This window comes from Myotis yumanensis, unplaced genomic scaffold (assembly GCF_028538775.1).
Source record: "Myotis yumanensis isolate MYYU_CA2020_CCGP unplaced genomic scaffold, mMyoYum1.0.hap1 SCAF_2, whole genome shotgun sequence".
Lineage (NCBI taxonomy): Eukaryota > Metazoa > Chordata > Mammalia > Chiroptera > Vespertilionidae > Myotis > Myotis yumanensis.
The window spans coordinates 9,195,095-9,215,182 of record NW_027223753.1 but is presented as its reverse complement, the minus strand read 5'-3'; the positions used below and the strand labels follow the sequence as shown (position 1 = coordinate 9,215,182).

Here is a 20,088-nt window from a genome sequence, read left to right as displayed (position 1 = left end):
AAAAAGAAATACCTTCCAAGATATTCAATGACCACTACACAATATTCCACATGGAAATGCTCAAAGAAATATATACCTTCTATGATTTAAATAAAAATGAAGTGACGAGGCAGTAAAAAAAGAATGTATTCAACAGGTTTTTAGCTGGTTGATCAGGATTTGGCTCATTCTTGTCAAAGAGCCTTTTATACTTGAACTAGAATGTCTAAAGACATTTTTCACACACAGCCTTTTGTCTAACACATATATGGGGGTGGAGATCTAGTGGTAACATTCCAGAAGACTTAATCTCATAGACATGTTTGGACAACCAGCTTGATCATATGGATGATAGCTTCCAATTTCAAATGTGATCAGCTATTGAATGTGGTGACATTATGTTAGGATATTTTAATATATTCAGTCTAAAAAAGAATCATCATCAGTTTGGGGGCAGTTTTAAGCTAACAGAAATAACATGATTCAGACAGTGAGATCTTAAATTATTCTGAACTGTATTGGTTCTTACAAGCAGCAGAAAAAATATCAAAAACTACATACCATGATTGATTGAAAAAATTAATGAGAGAAATAAGGTTTACTTTTTACACTGCTAAAGTTAGCAATTTATATATATTTTAGATTACTGATTCACAAATAATTTAAAACAAAGAGAGTTGAATTTAAAACAAAGCTCTTTTGCCCTAACCGGTTTGGCTCAGTGGATAGAGCATCGGCCTGCGGACTCAAGGGTCCCAGGTTCGACTCCGGTCAAGGGCATGTGCCTTGGTTGCGGGCACATCCCCAGTGGGGAGTGTGCAGGAGGCAGCTGATCGATGTTTCTCTCTCATCGATGTTTCTAACTATCTATCCCTCTCCCTTCCTCTCTGTAAAAAATCAATAAAATATATATTTAAAAAAAAAAAAAAAAAGCTCTTTAGCCTTTTGAAAGTTTTTTTTTTTAAAACTAATTGTATAAGCACATGTATGTTGTCCAAACATGTATGTTCTCATTTCTAAATATACAGGGCATTTAATAATTTATAATGTACTTCAACATGTTGTTGTATTTAATTCAAAACTATATAGCAAGATGATCTATACTAATGTGGCAAAATGTAGGAGTAGTCAGTGAGAAATACAGATAGGTTACCCAACTCCCGTGAGCCACATGAAAACAGGATTCATAAAAATAAACCTGTTTCTGTATAAAGGAAAAAGGTTTTTTGGAGTAAGAATAGAAATAAGAAATGAAAAAATTTAATCCCATCTCAATTTTATGTATTAAAATTTTTAAAAATCAAACTATGCTGATAACTTTAAAATACATACCTTCTTTCCATTAACATTTCATAAAAGTCTCTGATATCTTGACCAGATTTTTCCATACAGTGATAAAATGCCAGCTGACTTTCCCGATTTGCAAAATCCACCTTAAAGAAAAAAGAATAGCAGGTATATCTGCAAGTTTCAGATTTAAAAAATGAAAAGTTACCAAATTTTTTTAATTCTTCCCAAAATAGTCCTCAAGACTATCTCAAGAAAGAGCAATCTTTCTAAATTAAGTGAAATAACCCTCATAACAAACTGTATTTTGTTACTCTGAAATCTCTCTCAAATTCTACATAAATCTTGATAAAAAATTATAGGATTCGCCTTAGCTGGTTTGGCTCAGTGGATAGAGCGTCAGCCTGTGGACTGAAGGGTCCCAGGTTCGATTCCAGTCAAGGGCACATGCTGGGGGTTGCTAGCTCGATCCCAGTGCAGAAGGCAGCCGATCAATGATTCTCTTTCATCATTGATGTTTCTATCTCTCTCTCCCCTCTCCCTTCCTCTCCGAAATCAATAAAAATATATATATTTTTAAAAGAATTATAAATAAATTACTTGTTATATGGATTTGAGGGGCTAGTTAGACCCTATAAGGTTCTAGAAGGAGTGGGATAAGCAAAATGGAAAACTGAAATGATACCTAGCAGGATTCTAGGTTGTCAATTAAATAATCAGAACAACTAAATCCAGCAATCAGAGCTGGGCCTCAGAGTCACTAAAAAGCATATAATATCCATCATCAATACCTTTTTTTTTAATTGATATATTATTTGGAAAAGACTTATTTCAATCTAACCATCAGCAATGATTCTCTCTCATCACTGATGTTTCTATCTCTTCCTCTCCTTTCCTCTCTCTGAAATCAATAAAAAGAAGACATTTAAACAAAAAAAAGGGCAAGATCTGAATATGACTTTATTTTGCTTCTGTTTACCTTTATTCTACATACCTTAATTTTATTCCCACCAATTTTCCTCCCCTTGGTCTCTTTTACAGCTGCTTGTGCATATTCAATTTCATTGTAGATAATCAGGGCCATGCCTTTTAAGCGGTCAAACACCACCTGTAAAAAAAAACAACAAAAAAACACACAACAAAAAAGTAAGAGCCTCATCCACTAGACATAGTATCAGTCCCAAACAAACTCCTAAGTCACAAGGACACTGTCAAGATAAAATATACTTACATACATTTTATTTATTTACTTATTTTATTTTTGTTAATCCTCACTCAATGATATTTTTCCATTGATTTTTAGAGAGAGTGGAGTGGAAGAGACAGAAAGAGACACATCGATTGGCTGCCTCGTGAATGGGGATCAAGCCTGCAACTAAGATACATGTCCTTGACCGGAATTGAACCCAGGACTCTTCAGTCAACAGGTTGACCATTGACCTATGAACCAGGAAGTCACGGTTCAATTCCAGGTTGTGGGCTCAATCCCCAGTGTTGATCATGCAGAAGGCAGTCGATCAATGATTCTCTCTCTTCACTGACGTTTCTCTCTCTCTCTCCATTCCTCTCTGAAATCAATAAAAATATACATTAAAAAAAAAAACAAAAGCCCTAGCTTGTTTGGCTTAGTAGATAGAGCGTCAGCCTGTGGACTGAAGGGTCCTGGGTTTGATTCTTGATTAGGGCTCATGCCCGGGTTGTGGGCTCAATTCCTAGTGGGGGGCGTGCAGGAGGCAGCCAATCAATGATTCTCTCTCATCATTGATGTTTCTAGCTCTCTCTCCCTTCCCTTCCTCTCTGAAATCAATAAAAAATATATTTAAAAAAAAGACTGTCTAATTTTACTGTGAGATAAAATTATAAAAATCTCTAAGAAACATTCTATTTAACAGTATTGTGTACATTAATTTCAAAATTAATTCTCTCAGCTGGTTCAAAATAGTTTTCAAAATATTCATATCATAAGCTAATATAGATGAGCTGCCCTTCTAGGCCAAATTTTAGAAAAGAGAATTTTATTGCATGAGTTATTAAAGAAAAGAAAAAGTTGGCACTAGAAATTGAGACTGAAAGGACAGAATATCCAGAAAAGAGAGTCAGAAGTAGCATTAAACTACATACCAAAACCTCCCACCTACCTTTATCACAGGCCCATATCGGCAGAAATGTCGTGTTAAATATTGATCCGACACATTTGCAGAAAGCCCATCTAACCACACGCAGTTTGTAGGCATGCTCTTTCCAAAACCCAGCTGAATATAAAAGGCGAAATTTCTGTCAGTAAAGTCACCAATTATTCAACTACAGAATTCTGAGAAAACCTGTCCTCTGTAGGAATCTCATCAAACCAACATCTCAAGTGGAAAACCATTGGGTTATATCAAGTAAAAACTTTTTAAAAAAAAGTAATACTCCCTAAATAAGCAAGTCTTTATTTTAGATTATAGTATAACAGAATGAGAATGCAGAAATGTACCACCTTTAGGTTATCTAACTGTATTACTGAAAACTTAAATAATGAGACATATGCAAACAAAACCCTCCAAATCTGAAAAATCATAACAGTACAATAATTTATGCAAATTTCTTTACCTTAAGGCGGTTATTTCCAAGGTATTCCCCATCCATCTTCTTAATAGCCTTACAAACGCTGGCAATATCACAGTATTGCAAAAATGCATACTGAGGAACTCCATTAACTTTTTTAATATCAATATCCTGAAAAGGCCAATGGATACCACTTAATGATACAAAAAAGTAATCAGAAATTTATTTTCAACAAGAAAATAAATCAAAATAAACCTCATAAAGTCTATATGAGATATATATTTCTCAAAATAGTCATATTCCCAAAAATAATTTTCTTAAAATTGTACATCTTAATGAAACTGTAAATTAGTGTAAAAACCTATTATAACAGCATTTGTAATCACAAACCATGAAATCATTCTCATGAAACTCTCTGCAGAAGAGCAACTGCACTACAACTCAAAATTTGAAATTTATAATACCTATTTTAAGAAAAATGTATGATAGTAAAGAAAAGGCAGCCTATTTTATGAAAACCTAAAAAATAATTCTGCAGTATCTGAAGGACTTACTAGAAACAGGCCATTTAAAATATACTATCTGGCCCTGGCTGGTTTGGCTCAATGGATAGAGTGTCAGCCTGTGGACTGAAGGGTCCCAGGTTCTATTCTGGTAAAGGGCACATGCCTAGGTGTGGGCTTGATCCCCAGTGGGGGGCATGCAGGAGGCAGCCAATCAATGATTCTCTCTCATCATTAATGTTTTTATCTCTCCCTATCTCTCCCTTCCTCTCTAAAAATTAATAAAGATATATTTTATAAATAAATAAATAAATAAATAAGTAGAAATACTATCTATGTTGGGGTTGGGTGGAGGAATTGAGCAAAAAAGGAAAAAATAAGAGAGTGAACTCATGGACATGGACAACAGTGTGATGTTTGTGGGATGAGGAGGCGGAGAGGTGATGGAGGTGAAAGAGGGCACAGAGGGAATAAATGGTGGTGGAATAAATTAAAATAAAAGCTAAAATAATATTAATAATATTTGAGAAGAGTAAAAATAACAAAGAAATCAAGTTTTCAAAAGTGATTTACAATATGCAATTCTAAAACAGAAGACTCATTCTTCTATCAGTGTATCTCACTGAACCAAGCCTGGTGATTGATAAATATGGTAATGATCTCTCATATCCAATATGAATTGATATATAAATACCCAAACTACTTTGTGAAAATGCATCAGAACACCATCCCTGGGTTAAAGAAAAACTCTATGAAGGAACACCACCATCTCTTTGGAATGCTCAAATCCTGTAGTCCCACTCAGACTGATCCTGCCTGGAGGAGGTGGTGAAAAAGAACCTAGCTTACACAGGAGAATGGTCCAGAGAAACCAGACACTTGGAGGGCAAAACATTGACTCTAAACAATAATCACCTGGACCATATATTGCAGAGTAAGTATTATGATTATCTAAGCCTCCTTAAGGGTCACAAGTCAATAATCAAAACCTGAAATAGCAAAATGAATGTATTTAAAAGCTGTATGATGGGTCCTTTAAAAAAAACCAATAATTTATACTCAAAATTGTTGTAAGTAATGGTAAGCAATCACTTTGATTTTCACTATTAAGTAGAATGCAATAACCCAGGATAACTCTACTGAAGAGAAACAATCTCCAAAGAATATGGTGGGTAGACTTACTAACTACCAGGTTCATTCTGGCTATAGCATAATCTGTTATCTGACTATTTCCCCAAAGTTTGTGTTTCATTAAAATAGTGATAACCATGAGCAACTGCAAACATGATGAGATTATGGTTTCCAAAAAGAATACTGATATGTCCACCTTAGTGAGAAGCATAGCTCTCAAACACAAGTATTCTAATTTTAGCAACCTTGGTGATAAACATGTACCCATGTGTCCAAATAAAACTTTTTATACCCCTCCAAAATTTAAAGTAGCAGTTACATTTGAATAAAAGTATATCTGAAAGCTTTATCAATTCATAGACTCATGAATGCCAAGGCAGAAAAAGCTGAAGTTCAGATAGTAATGTGAACTCCAAGTCACTCATCTAGGTAGGCAATATAACTAGAATTAGAGTACACCACTACACACATAAAAAAATAAAAGAACTTTAAAAAATCAAAATAACTTAAAAAGAGAGTAAGATGAATATTTTGCTGGTATATTTCTCTAAATATATTATCTCTGCTTTTTCTTTACTTTCTACCAATCACTTCATTCTCTTGCCCCTCCCCCAGTAAAATGAGGTTTTACATCAGCCATAGACACAAATAATGTTTTAGTCACGGGACTAGATTATGCCATTTAAAAAGGGGGGCCCCCCGCTGGCCAATTTGCTCAGTGGTTAGAACATCGGCCTGTGAACAGAAGAGTTGTGGGTTTCATTCCCAGTCAAAGGTATGTACCTCAGTTGCCCCCGTAGGGGTATGTGCAGGAGGCAGCCAATTGATAGATCTCTCACATTGATGTTTCTTTCCCTCCCTCCCTCTCCTACCTCCCTTACACTCTCTCTAGGAATCAATGGAAAAAATATCTTTGGGTGAGGAAAATGAATGAATGAAAGAATGGATCTTTTGCTTAGAGCATTAGTGTATAATAGTGATTTTCAATTGGTGTGTTAACAAGAGGCACAACTGGTGTGCTTCAAGAATTTTTTAATATGTTTTTATTGATTTGAGAGAGAGAGAGGGAGAGAGAGAGAGAGAGAGAGAGAGAGAGAGAGAGAGAAACATCGATTCTGCCTTCAGCATGCCCCTACTAGGTCTCAATCCCATGACCCAAACATGTGCCCTTACCAGGAATTGAAATGACCTTCTGGTACATTGGGAGGACGCTTAACCAAGTGAGCCACACTGGCCAGGGCTGCCATAAGGATTTTTAAAACATGCAATACCTGCCTATTTAGTGAGGGGCACTGACCTCTTTTCCTTTAGATTGTCAAATAAAAAAATGACAACAGCTAATTCAATAGTTGTCTAGTGTGAATGAATCAAAATTACACCTATTTTTTTGTGTGCTGCAGAATTTTAATAATTAGTTTATGGGTTCCATGAGATGAAAAAGGTTAAAAATTGCTGGTATACAAGATAGATGGATAGACAGACAAAAGGACACACACACATCTCAAAAGATTAGTAAGAGCTATTCCTACCTATAACATTTTTAAATATAGTACAAATATACTAGGGCAACTTTTTTGTTATTAATATAAAGAAAATCTAAAGAATCAAGAAGTAACTTCCCTATTTTTTCTATCACAAAACAGTACATCCCCCTATAAGGGGTCAATGGGGGAAAAAAGGGACAAATGTAATACTTTCAACAATAAAAGATTTAAAAAAAATTTTTAATAAAATTAAAACAAAAAACAGTATATCTTAAGAGCTGTAACCAAACTATGTTTTGAGTAGTCAAAATTTTTTAATAGGTTTTTATTGATTTCAGAGAGAGGAAGGGAGAGGGAAAGAGAAATAGAAACATCAACGTTGACAGAGAATCGTTGATCAGCTGCCTCCTGCATGCCCCACACTGAGGATCAAGCCTGAAACCCAGGAATGTGCCCTGACAGGAAGTCAAACCAAATCAAACCATGACCTCCTGGTTCATGGGTCAATGTTCAACCAATGAGCCACACCAGCCAGGCCAAACTATTTTCACTATAAACTGACTCAAGTTTTGAGCCATGGGGAACAGAAAAACCCTTCTACTCCTAAACCTAACTATGACTTGCCTAATATAAAAAGTGATTCTAATTAAAATTTCAAAATAGAACTGAGCTTCCAGCATGATATCCATGTTCTAGTAATCCCAAAGGTGCTTTCTGATGAGCACCGTGGTAACACAACAGTCATACACTATTCTGTTGCTTCTTCCTTACAAATATATTTTCTCTTCCAGATTTCCCTTTCAATCCACAGGACTAGAGATGGCACTGAAACAGCACCCAATAGGAAAAGGAAGATAGAAAAACTGGATAGGAAAATATATATGTAAACAAAATAAAGACAAATATACATTATGCATTTTTACATACACACATAAATACTCTCCAATGGGTTTTGCTAGATCATGTTTTAGCGAGAGTTAAATTAAAATAGGACAAATTAAAAAAACATTCATTACACCATCTAAATATCATCTTTCCAAATATAATCTGTAACTTTGCTTTGTCTTATGAAAAAGACAACATACCACAATTTCACCAAAGCGCTGGAAGATGTTTCGAAGATCATGGTAAGTAGTGGTTTTTTCAAGGTTGCCAATAAAGAGGGTTCTTGTTGCTTTGGGATGAAATTCATCTATCCTTTCATCCAAAGGGCGAAATTCATTTTCACTTTCTGTTTCTGTAAGTGGGATGGGGGCAGAGTAAAAAGAGAAGTGTGTTTTGATGTGTATTTATATTTATATATCATAGGGGAAAATCTACATTTACGAAAGTAAATCTCTGAAACATTGGGCTTGAGTACTCATACAATCTGAAAAATTATACACACCTTCAGAAATAGCAAAAGAAGAATACAAAGGCTAACGAACTTGTCCCAAAAGCAGGGGGAAGTAACACTTTGATTTTTAAAATAGGAAAGTGGACGGAATTTCAATCTGCAAGTTGATTTGTTGAAAAAATAATCACTTAACACAGAAATTTATTTTAAACCCCAGAAAAATGGTGATTATTTTAGCCTAATCTTAACACATTGTGGATGGTTCACGAAAATTATTGTTTCATATTACACAGTGTTTTACAAAGTATCATGCTTTAAAAAGATATTAGGTTGTAAGAACATGTAATAAATAACTCCAAAATGCAATGGGTATTTAATTTTAAAGCATGCCTTTAATATTTATGTAAAATGTTGTTTGTACTCATTCAATAGAAATTTATCTGGCCACTGGGTAAAGCTAGCAATAAAACGACCGGTCCGCAATGTGTTAAGTTCCAAAATTATGTTGCAGGCTCTCAACGTGGAGTATAAACTATACATAAAACTCAAATGAAATCAGTCCAGCTTCATTACTTAATTTACTTTCAACATTTTATGAAATACTTAAGATTTTACATTTGTCCTACTAATCATAATCAACACAACCCAAATTCCTGTCTCAATGCAGCAAATTTTAGATACAAGAATAATAACTGCATGATAACGGACTGAAACAACACTTATGAAATATCTTCTTTTGGTGGTGTACAGACCTCAATGACAACTAGAAAAAGACTAAATGACTCTTCAAGAGGTCCTTGACCTAAAGAAGAAATCAGCTCCATACATTTCAATACAAAACATTTATGACAAATCATCCAACAGCAGAATTCCAACCAAGTCTCTATATTCAAATTTGATTGCTTTCCACATCCCATTCAACAGGTGTTTCATGTTGTCCCATCTTGAAAAGGTAGCTTCAGCTTTCCTATGCTTGAAATTAACCAAACTTCTCAAAATCTTCACGGGTAGGTGATTAAAACCCAATTACATCCTGGGTTTTAGGTAAATGTTTTAGATAAAATGCTTTTTTACTGTAAAAATCTCGAGCTCGCCTCACCACTTGGATATCAGTTAGTCATCTCTCAATAATGACCCTAAATTAGATCCTCACTACTTACATAAGATCCTCACTAATTATATGTGTCAGTTCCTTAAGAATAGATGACATTCTAAGTATAATTCCAAATGTGTTAAATAAGAACTGCTCTTAACCCAGTATAACTTAGGGCAGTATCTCAAAACTAGCAGAGAAGTGGGAACATGAAGACATAACCTAGAATTCCTTTGAAAAGATAATATTCCTCTGAATTAGTGTTTTATCACAAAATTATGCACATTTTACATTATTCACTCTAACACCTCTGTGTCTGTTTTAATACACAAATAACATTCTTTTCAGGAATATTATTTTTCCTCTTAATTAAACAAAATAAATAACTAAGAAAATGAGCGATGTTTACCTTATAAATTCAAAACTCAAAATTTAGTCTTAAAGTTCACCTCAGCTACATAATGGGACTGTATAATTTTAACATTTCTATTCATTCCTTTACAAATTTACTCACAAGATGCCTTAAATTAGGGGTTCCCAGACATGCATATGTGAATTCTGAACCAGCAAGCTGGGGTAGGGTCCAAGAGTCTGCATTTTAAACAAGCTCTGCAGGTGATTCTAAACTGGAGAAAACATTGGCCCAATCCATGCCTGAGAAGACTTCCTGCCCTATAATAGGCCTTTCAGGTAAGTTCAAGCTAATAAAATGTCCCCTTGAAATTCTCAATGGGTCACACTAAGTTAGCCCTGCTTTTCCGTCACTATCTTTAAGGTCATAGAAGACAGAATAACAGATCCAATTGTGCTGGGCATAATGGAAATAAAACTGGTCTAACTAGCCACTCAAATCCATATAACAAGTAATTTATTTTTAAATTTAATCCAGGATAATTCTGTTGTTATTCTCCTAGAAACTATTTCCTTATCTCAATCAAGTTAATTCATTTGGGAAAGCAGGACGCAATAAGGGGCTAAACTCTGCCTTTCAGTCACTCCTATTAAAAGTCAGCATTTCTGCCCTAGCTGGATAGCTCAGTTGGTAAGAGCATTGTCCTGACATGCCAAGGTTGTGGGTTCAATCCCTGGTCAGAGCACATACAAGAAGTAACCAATAAATCAATTTTTTTTTAAGTCAGCATTTCTCCCTTATAGAAACACAACAATTTTTACCCTCCCTAACTAAAACAACAGTTTATTAAGCTGAACAATAAATAAAGCTGGAATAGTGTCCACATTTAGAATACTATGCTGCTGCTTCATAGGCTGGAATACAAATTACACAAATTCCTTTTCTCTTACCTGGCCCTATCCATGCTGTTACTTCAATCTGCATGCCAAAGAAAAGTTTTCCTTTTGATGCAGTCAATGCTTTTTCTTGGTCCTCTTGCTGTCGAAAGAATACCAGGCCATACCTCTCTTCTGAAGCTCCATGTATTTGCACTGAAGTCACCTTTCCAAATTTCTTAAATTCATGGAAAAGGCCATCTTTAAGGCTTGTATCTAAATCGCCAAATAAAAACAAGTTGCTTATTTTTCTAATTTAGTTACAACTCAATAAGTAAGCTAATTATTAGCCTGATTTTTAACCTAAGTTTTGTTAGCATTAAAACATTATGTTTTCAAACACAATAACTCTAAAAGGTATTTTGGAGATTACTGTACAATTCTGAAATAAACTGAGTATTAGAAGATTTATTGATTTTTTTAAAAAAATCTGGAGTATAGCGTAAGGGGAGTTTATTTTGCTACTCCTACTTTTGGTTATGTTTAAAACTTTCACCCAGCTGGTGTGGCTCAGTGATTGAGCATCGACCTATGATCCAGGAGGTCACCATTCAATTCCTAGTCAGGGCACATGCCTGGGTTGCAGGCTCGATCCCCAGTGGGGTGCATACAGGAGGTAGCCAAGCAATGATTCTTTTTCATCATTGATCTTTCTATTTCTTTCTCCCTCTCCCTTCCTCATTGATCTATTTCTCCCTCCCTCTCTGAAATCAATAAAAAATATTTTTTAAAACTTTCATAATAAAAACTTTACATACATGAAAACAACATATGTAAAACTTTAAACGACTTCAAAAAGAAAACCATACTTCTAGCTTCCCAAGCATCGTGTCAATGATAAAAATGTGTGGGAAGTGGCATGCAACATCCTAAACAACTTTCAGGCACTTTACAGATGATTCATGCCATCTGGGGGTCCTGTGTTAATTTGCTTCATCATAAGAATCAAGATTATATAAAAAGACAAGCCAATTTTACCCTCATCTATTCCTAAATTACCAAGTAATCTAAATCAAAAGCTCATCAACATTTGTGTCTCAATATCTCTATTCACAAACCTGGTATGCAGATTTTATAGGCTGTTTTGTTTTATTTTTTAGAGGAAAGGAGGAGGATAGAGAGATAGAAACACTAATGATGAGAATCACTGATTGGCTGCCTCCTACATGCCCACACTAGGGATCAAGCTAGCAACCCAGGCATATGCCCTGACCACGAATCGAACTGTGACGACCTGGTTCATAGTTCAACACTCAACCACTAAGCCACGCCAGTGGGGCTATAGACTGTTTTTTTTGTTTGTTTGTTTTTTAAGGCTAGTCAAATGAAGCAATGGGAGTGGAGAAGGAACAAAGAAATCTGTAACTGGCTGTGATCAATTAGTTGTAAGACACCACTGCACTCCGACCAGCTGTGTTTTAATAAATAAGTTAAGTAATCACTGAAATGCACTTAGCCAAGAAATATTTAGTTTGATCTTTTTCGTTTTGACCATACATATGTTGTTTTCATAGGTAATATGCCTAATATAGGAATAATAGCATATTGTGGTCAATTGTCATTTTAAAATATCAGGAGTAAAGGAAAGACTAGAGTATAGCTTTTCACTAGACTTTTCCATTATTCATGATTTTCCTCATTTAAACTCTTAATATTTTTTTTAAATATATTTCTGTTGATTTCAGAGAGGAAGGGAGAGGGAGAGAGGTAGAAACATTAATGATGATGAGAGAGAATCATTTATTGGCTGCCTCCTGCATGCCCCTACTAGGGATCGAGCCAGCAACCCAGACATATGCCTTGACCGAGAATCGAACTGTAACTTCCTGGTTCATAGGTCGACGCTCAATCACTGAGCCATGCCAGCCAGGCAAACTCTTAACTTTTTTGAAATGGGTTTCCTATCATAATTTTATGTCCAAAATTATTTCACATAACATAGGACTCCAGAGCAATATAATAAATCTAACTAAAAATAGTATTTCTACATTTTCATCATAACAAATTTCCCCTAACATTAAAATATTTAATCCAGCCTAGTGTCTAGGCTGGATTAAATATGTAACAACCTAGACACTACATAAAATTATAATAATAACCACTTGCTTTTTCTTACATGGCATTAGATGTTAATGAACCACAAGAACAAAGCTTATTGCGCATGGAAGAGGAAGAGTTAGAGGGATGGAGCAAAGTAAAAAAAAAAGAGAGAGAACTCATGGACATGGACAACAATGTGATGATTGGGAGGGGGAAGTGGAGGAAGAGGGCATAGCAGAAATAAATGGTGATGAAAAACAAAATTTTTTTAAAAAGCTTGTTGTCCCCGGCCAGTGTTGCTCAGTGGTTGCTCATTGATCCATGAACCAGGAGGTCATGTTTGATTCTTGGTCAGGACACATGCTGGGGTTTCTCGCTCAGTCCCCGGTAGGAGGCAAGCAGGAGGCAGCCAATCGAAGATACTCTCTCATCATTTATGTTTCTTTCTCTCTCTCTCTCTCTCTCTCTCTCTCTCTCTTTCCCTTCCTCTCTCTGAAATCAATTTTTTTAAAAACCACCATAAAAAAAAAAAAACTTGTCACAACGAAGTATAGAATTCAAGTTGCTTAGTCTCTCATTCCCCAACAGCAACAGAAAGAAAAGTATAGTTTTTACCTGTAGAGCGTACTGGAAGATTCTGAACTTTGATCCCAAAACTTTTACGGGGCTCATCTTTTTCCAGGGATGAAAGCAACTGGGAAGTGGGTGCGGGGACTGCTGCGGATTGAACTGACCGGGCTGGAGAGTCATCACTTGAACTACTGCTAGAATCAGTGCTGCAGAAAGGCAAAAAAACTTCAGTGAAAAGAGAAACAAAATACTGGAGCATATAAAACTTCTTAGAATCAACAAGTTGGCAACAATTAAAAGGTCTAAACTTTAGGCCTGAGACTTTAGGATGCTCTACCTTCTCCACATCCATTTCATACTGTACCTTCAGAGATAGCAGAAGACAGCAAACAGTGGCCTGACAATGTGGAGGCAAAATAAACAATCTTTTACATTACCACATGCCACCTAAAGGCAAATGTTTCATTCTTGAATGCAAAATTTGAAAAATTTTTCCAAGTAAATAAGACTAATGAACACAATTCACTTAAGGATCATAATAATAATAGAACAGTGGATATATGGGTTATTGATTCAGAGACATCAATTCAAATCTTAGCTTAGACATACAGTAGGTACTCTTGGACAAGTCACTTAAGCTCTTACTAAAGCCTCAGTTTACACATCTATAAAACAGAAATAATAATAATAGTATCTATCTCATAGAGTTAGGAATTAAATAAAATAACCCACATATTTGTATGCATGCATATAAGCATAACCAATGGACACAAGACACTGGGGGGGTAGGGGAGGCCGGGGGAAGGTCAAGGAAAAAAAAAGGAGACATATGTAATACTCTTTGTAATACTTTAAGCAATAAAACAAAATTTAAAAAATAATAAAATTTAAAAAAAAAACACCCACAGGTTGCCCTGGCTGACATGGGTCACTGGTTACAGCATCAGCCCACACACAAAGGGTCTTGGGTTCGATTCCCAGACAAGGGCACATAGCTGGGTTGCAGGTTCCATCCTCAGCCCCAGTTGGGGTGCATACTGGAGACAACCGATCGATGTGTCTCACATCAATGTTTCTCTTCTCTCTCTCTCTCTCTCTCTCTCTCTCTTCTCTCTCCCTCCCTCCCTCCCTCCCTCCTTCCCACTCTTTCTAAAAAAAAAAAAAAAAAAATCAATGGGAAAACTATCCTCGGGTGAGGAATAACAAAAATAAAATAAAAGTAGTAACACATAGGCTTAGAGAGTTTGGAATATGACAGCATTCAATAAATGAAGTAGCCCTGCTCTGTTACTATTATTACTACCACTACACCTCATGCATAAGTTAATTTTTAGGAAAATACAAATATCAAAAATAATTTCCCAGGTAATTTTAACTTTAAAAAATTTGAAGGTGTAATAAAGAAATATTGTGTAAATTACTTGAGTCTTGCTAGTTTAGGATCTTTGTGAATAATGTGGAAAATCAAAGTCAATGAAATTGATTACTCTCTTCAATTAAATACAATCCTCAAATGGGGAGACAATTGAAAGACAAAGAAAAAATATTACCAACATGGTCAGATCGAGAGAGAGATATTTAAGCAAGCTTATTATGCCTAAAAACTAAGTGAGAAATATAAAATTCTCTTTAGGCCTTAGCTAGTTTGCCTCAGTGGATAGAGTGTCAGCCTGTGGACTGAAGGGTCCTAGGTTCGATTCTGGTCAAGGGCACATGCCCAGGTTGCACGCTCAATCCTCAGTAGGCAGGAGGCAGCCGATCAATGACTTTCATCATTAATGTTTCTCTCTCTTTCTCCCTCTCCCTTGCTCTCTGAAATCAATAAAAATATATTTAAAATAATAAAATTCTCTTCAGTACTGGATGTGCACGACTGTGGTGGTTTTAAGTTCTTTCATAGCCTTCTCAAATAGATTAATAAAAGGCTATTTACAGGTTTCTAAAATTTTGCTTCAAACTCACACGTTCCTGTTGAAGCCTTATCTCTATATAACTCTAGAAGGTTAATCCATTACTTAAAAATATGTTTTTATTGATTTTAGAGAGAGGGATAGAGAGGGATATAGAGATAGAAACATTGATGAGAGAGAGACATGGATCAGCTGCCTCCTGTACATACCAGGGATCAAGCCAGCAACCCGGGCATGTGTCCTGACCAGAATGTAACAGGGTTCATAGATTGACGCTCAAACACTGAGTCATACCAGCCAGGTGCTTAAACATACCTGGTAGAGGAAAGACTTGATAGTTTTATCATTTGCACTAAGACTACAGCTCTCATATCCAAGACCATCTTTAAGCCAGTCTGATTAATAAATCCAACCCTAGGATCTGAGACAAATTTGCTACTGCTTTTTTAAAAGAATAAAGTAAATATTTTAAGAAAACAAGGTGTTATAACTTTGCCCTCACAAAGCATTTTTATTTAGCTTTCACCTACTAAGACAAAAAAATAAAAACGTCATGAGGTTATCAGATCTTCCTGCAGTTTGAAACATAGGGTAATAAACTTATGCCAGTGAGGGCAAAAGGAGGTATGTGAGCTCCAAAATACAAACTACTAGGGATAAAAGCCTCCAGATACAACAAGCCACCATTGGCAGTCCTCCTATAAATGAAAGGGCTTCAATTTTCCCTTCTATACAAAAAATATTTTCCTGGATCATTCAACAAAAGTAGTGTTACTAGTACTAAGTGAATAGAACACTATATTTTCATTCAAATTAAGGGTTAACAAAATTAATATTCTGTTTTAGTACAGGAGAAAATGTTTGTTATACGTACTAAGTACTTCAGCTAATACAAGATTATTCACAAGACCACCAAATGATTACAGTATAGAATGTTATACTCAATTCCAATGAATAAAATAACCATTAAGGAAAATTCTTTAATAACAATGCTACCAATATTATATACATCAAAATGCCTTAGCAATAGTGGATAAAGAAGCAAACAAATAAGGGCAAGAGCAAAATTTCTGGCTTTTAATATGATTAATGAGACAACAAAAACAAAGTTCGGTAAAAGTCTGTAATATAAAAATGGAGGAAGTCCGGCTTGTGCGGCTCAGTGGTTGAGCGTCAACCTATGAACCAGAAGGTCACAGTTCAATTCCCAGTCAGGGCACATGCCCAGGTTGCGGGCTCAGTCCTCAATAAAGGGCATGCAGGAGGCAGCCGATCGATGATTCTATCTCATTACTGATGTTTCCATCTCTCTCTCCCTCCCCTTACTCTCTGAAATCAATAAAAATATATTATATTAACACACTGCGTACCGCATAGAAATCTCTAAGACATACGCCAGGGACCGCACGTTTTTGGGCAAACTGCACGTTATTTAAATCATCATAATGCACTTTAGGTGTTGTTTTTCAATAATTATAACATTTTTATTTACAAAAACAATTAAACAATTAAAGTTCCTAGTACTTTTTTAATGTATGGTACTGCGTAAAACATTTTCCTCTATGAAGAGGGACCAAACAAAATTTACATAAGTATCTAGATTCGCTCCTTTTTCCATGGGCGTGAAAAACGAGAACACTCATGAGCGGTCCTTAACAGATGGCGCTCGAAACACGCGAAAACTCCGGAGCGGTACGAAATGTGTTAACAAAAAGTAATGAAGGAAGGTGATCAATCAACGATAACAATAATTTTTAAGGACAAAATTGTCATAGCCCTAGCTGGTTTTGCTCAGTGAATAGAGCATCAACCTGTGGAATGAAGGGTCCCGGATTTGATTCTGGTCAAGGGCACATGCCTGGGTTGTAGGCTCAATCCCCAGTCAGGGGCATGCAGGAGGCAGCCGATCAATGATTCTTTCTCATCACTGATGTCTCTATCTCTCTCCCTCTCCCTTCCTCTCTATGATATCAATAAAAAAATATTTTTTTAAAAAAATTGTCATAGATAATAGATTTTCTATAAATATCATCACAATCTTGGTGAATTCCCTGCTACCACACCAATTTTGAAACAAGATATAAGATTTAAATGGTAGAATTACCTGCTGACCAATCTGAAGTAATAACTAGAAAGGGGGAAAGACTTTCAAATGAATTGCCAAATGATAAAATGATACACAACTTTTGAGCTCTGGCTGGGTAGCTCAGTTGGTTAGAGTGTTGTCCTGATACACCAAGATTGCAGGTTCAATCTCCCGACATTCAACTACTGAGCCACACTGGCCAGGCTGCATAATAATCCTATATAATAAAAGGCTAATCTGCAAATCGACCGAACGGCAGAACGACTGGTCGCTATGATGCGCACTGACCACCAGGGGGCAGATGCTCAACACAGAAACTGCCCCCTGATGGTCAGTGCGCTCCCACAGGGGGAGTGCCATTCAGCCAGAAGCTGGGCTCATGACTGGCAAGCGCAGCGGTGGTGGCGGGAGCCTCTCCCGCCTCCGCTGCAGGCGGGCAGTAAGGAGCAAGGGGTCCCGGACTGTGAGAGGGATGTCCGACTGCCAGCTTAGGCCCGCTCCGCTCCTCGTGGGGAGCAAGAGGGCACAGGCCGGGGTGAGAGCACAGGCCAGGCTGGAATTTCATGCACCAGGCCTCTAGTTATTGATAATTAAACAGAATATGGAATGCCAGGACTCTCTTAAACACAATTATGGTGTCAAATAACCAACTATTCCTATCCCTACAGCCATTTTATACACAGAACTACAGTGAGCATTTGACTCTTAACATGGAAAATGTCAAGGCACTGAGTATACTGATCTATAATAATAAAAGCATAATATGCTAATTAGACCGACATCCTTCCAGACGACCTTCTGGATGAAGCCGGGGCTGCAAGGGAAACCTGTGTCCCGGGTGCCAGAGGGAAGCCAGTGCCGGCAGCTGGGAGAAGGAAGGCCTACTCTTGCACGAATTTCGTGCATCGGGCCTCTAGTTATAAGATAATTCAGGACTAAATTTGTTCACATACAAGAGTAATATCCAATGGCTGACTTCTATATCTGTATCCCTATAATATTTATAAACATTTGATTATGATAAATATGTTAGTTTTTGTTGTTCTTCTTTATTATTTTTTATATTCACCGGAGGATATTTTTCCCATTCATTTTTTGAGAGAGTGGGAGGGAGGGAGTAGGAGAAAGGGGAGAAGAGAGAGACACATTGATGTGAGAAAGACACATCAATTGGTTGCCTCCTGAACTCGCCCTACAGGGCCAGGGATCAAGCCTGCAACCCAGGTACATGCCTTTGACCAGGAATCGAACCCACAACCCTTTGGTATGTAGGCTGACACTAACCAATGAGAAAACTGGCCAGAGCTATGTTGGTTTTTACAACTGGAAGATTAAAAGGCAATTAATCTAATTAAGTAGGGAAAAAATCTGGCATAAATGGATTTTTTTTAAGAGGAGCAATTAAAACAACTAGAAAACTTTGCAATTAAAACAGTTAAGAGGATCCATTTATTAAAAGCAGATATAATCTCAAGTGACAATTTGCCAAAATCTCTCTTCTCTTTCATCAGGCAGCTAATAATTTTTTTCTCTCTACATAATCAATAGAAAGCTTGAGTCGAGAGGGAAAAGATGCAAAATGCAGATTTCCCATCAGGTTTGGGCAAATCCAAATGTGTCCACTGCCCTTGGTGCTTCCATCAAATGTGGAGGGGAAATCATGTAATTTCATAAATGCAATGTATCCCTACCCCAGGTAAGAATCTCTCTACATCCAATTCTTTTACATGTCCAAATTTTCAAGACGATCCTATCTTTTTAGTGCAGCAGTTCCCTAAATGTGGTTTGAGGACCTATGGGGGGGAGGGGAAGATCATTTTAAGGGGTCTGTAAGGTTCTTCTTATTTCAATTACATAACTATGTGAGGTCAGATTTTCTGCATAGACTTCACACACACGTATAATCACAGTGTGAATACAACAGTGGTTATGAGAATCTAGCTATCTTATTAAATCAACATTAAAGAGATTTGCAAAAAAGACAAGACAATGCTACTCATCTCATTATCTTTTGTTTTAAAAAATAGTTATATACTAGTATATGCCCTGGCCAATGTGGCTCAGTTGATTGAATGTTGACCCATGCACCAAGAGGTCACCAGTTCAATTCCTGGCCAGGGCACATGCCTGGGTTGTAGGCTCAATTCCTGGTAGTGTACATGCAGGAAGCAGCCGAATGATGTTCCGCTCTCATATCAATGTCACACCTCTCCCTCTCCCTTCTTCTCTTTAAAAACCAATACAAATATATTTTTAAATGGTTATATCATACCAGCTAGAGATCTAAAATTAAAATTGATTAGGGAAGTTCCTCCCCAGAGGCAGACAACATCTTAGAGAGGACAGCTCTCCCAAGATTATGGATGAAGATCTTCAGCTCCATATGAAATTTTTATTCCTTTTGCCTTTTCACTACTTGCTTGTTCTCTCTGTTAATGCACAGGTAGACAATGCTCCTTAACTCTGGCAACTGTCACTAAACCTACCACTAAGGCCATAACGGCACAACAGAAGTCTCTAGAATTTCTTGCCAAAGTGATTTTAAATAATAGAATTGCTTTACTTATTGGCTGAACACTCCATAAATCTGTGCCATAAGCAAATACCTGAATCAACACCTTTGGAACTGTAGCAAACAAGAAATGAATGAACAAGCTAAAACAGGTTGATGCTCCTTCTGGTATATTTTTTGATTTATTTGATTCCAGCTGGTTTGATTCACAGGAAAGTCTGACCAAGGAACATACTTGTCTCTTGGTATTATCCAACTGATAAGTCATCACTGTAGTATCCCTGGTGGGCTATATCCTCTCAAAGGTCTGAGTTTCACAAGAA

General features: G+C 36.5%; 1 protein-coding gene across 2 annotated transcripts in view; it reads right to left on the bottom strand.

Annotated features, from left to right (window-relative positions):
- SPEN (spen family transcriptional repressor) overlaps nt 1-20,088 on the bottom strand; it is an 85,630-nt gene that overhangs the window by 13,882 nt on the left and 51,660 nt on the right. Inside the window, exons 4-10 of one of the 2 annotated variants that reach the window (XM_070404170.1) lie at nt 13,303-13,463; nt 10,663-10,863; nt 8,017-8,168; nt 3,859-3,984; nt 3,405-3,518; nt 2,261-2,374; nt 1,312-1,412 (exon numbers count right to left, since the gene is read on the bottom strand). In XM_070404170.1, coding sequence (XP_070260271.1) covers nt 1,312-1,412; nt 2,261-2,374; nt 3,405-3,518; nt 3,859-3,984; nt 8,017-8,168; nt 10,663-10,863; nt 13,303-13,463 — 969 coding nt within the window. The remainder of the gene's footprint in view (nt 1-1,311; nt 1,413-2,260; nt 2,375-3,404; nt 3,519-3,858; nt 3,985-8,016; nt 8,169-10,662; nt 10,864-13,302; nt 13,464-20,088) is intronic. The other variant, XM_070404171.1, reaches the window with a different exon arrangement.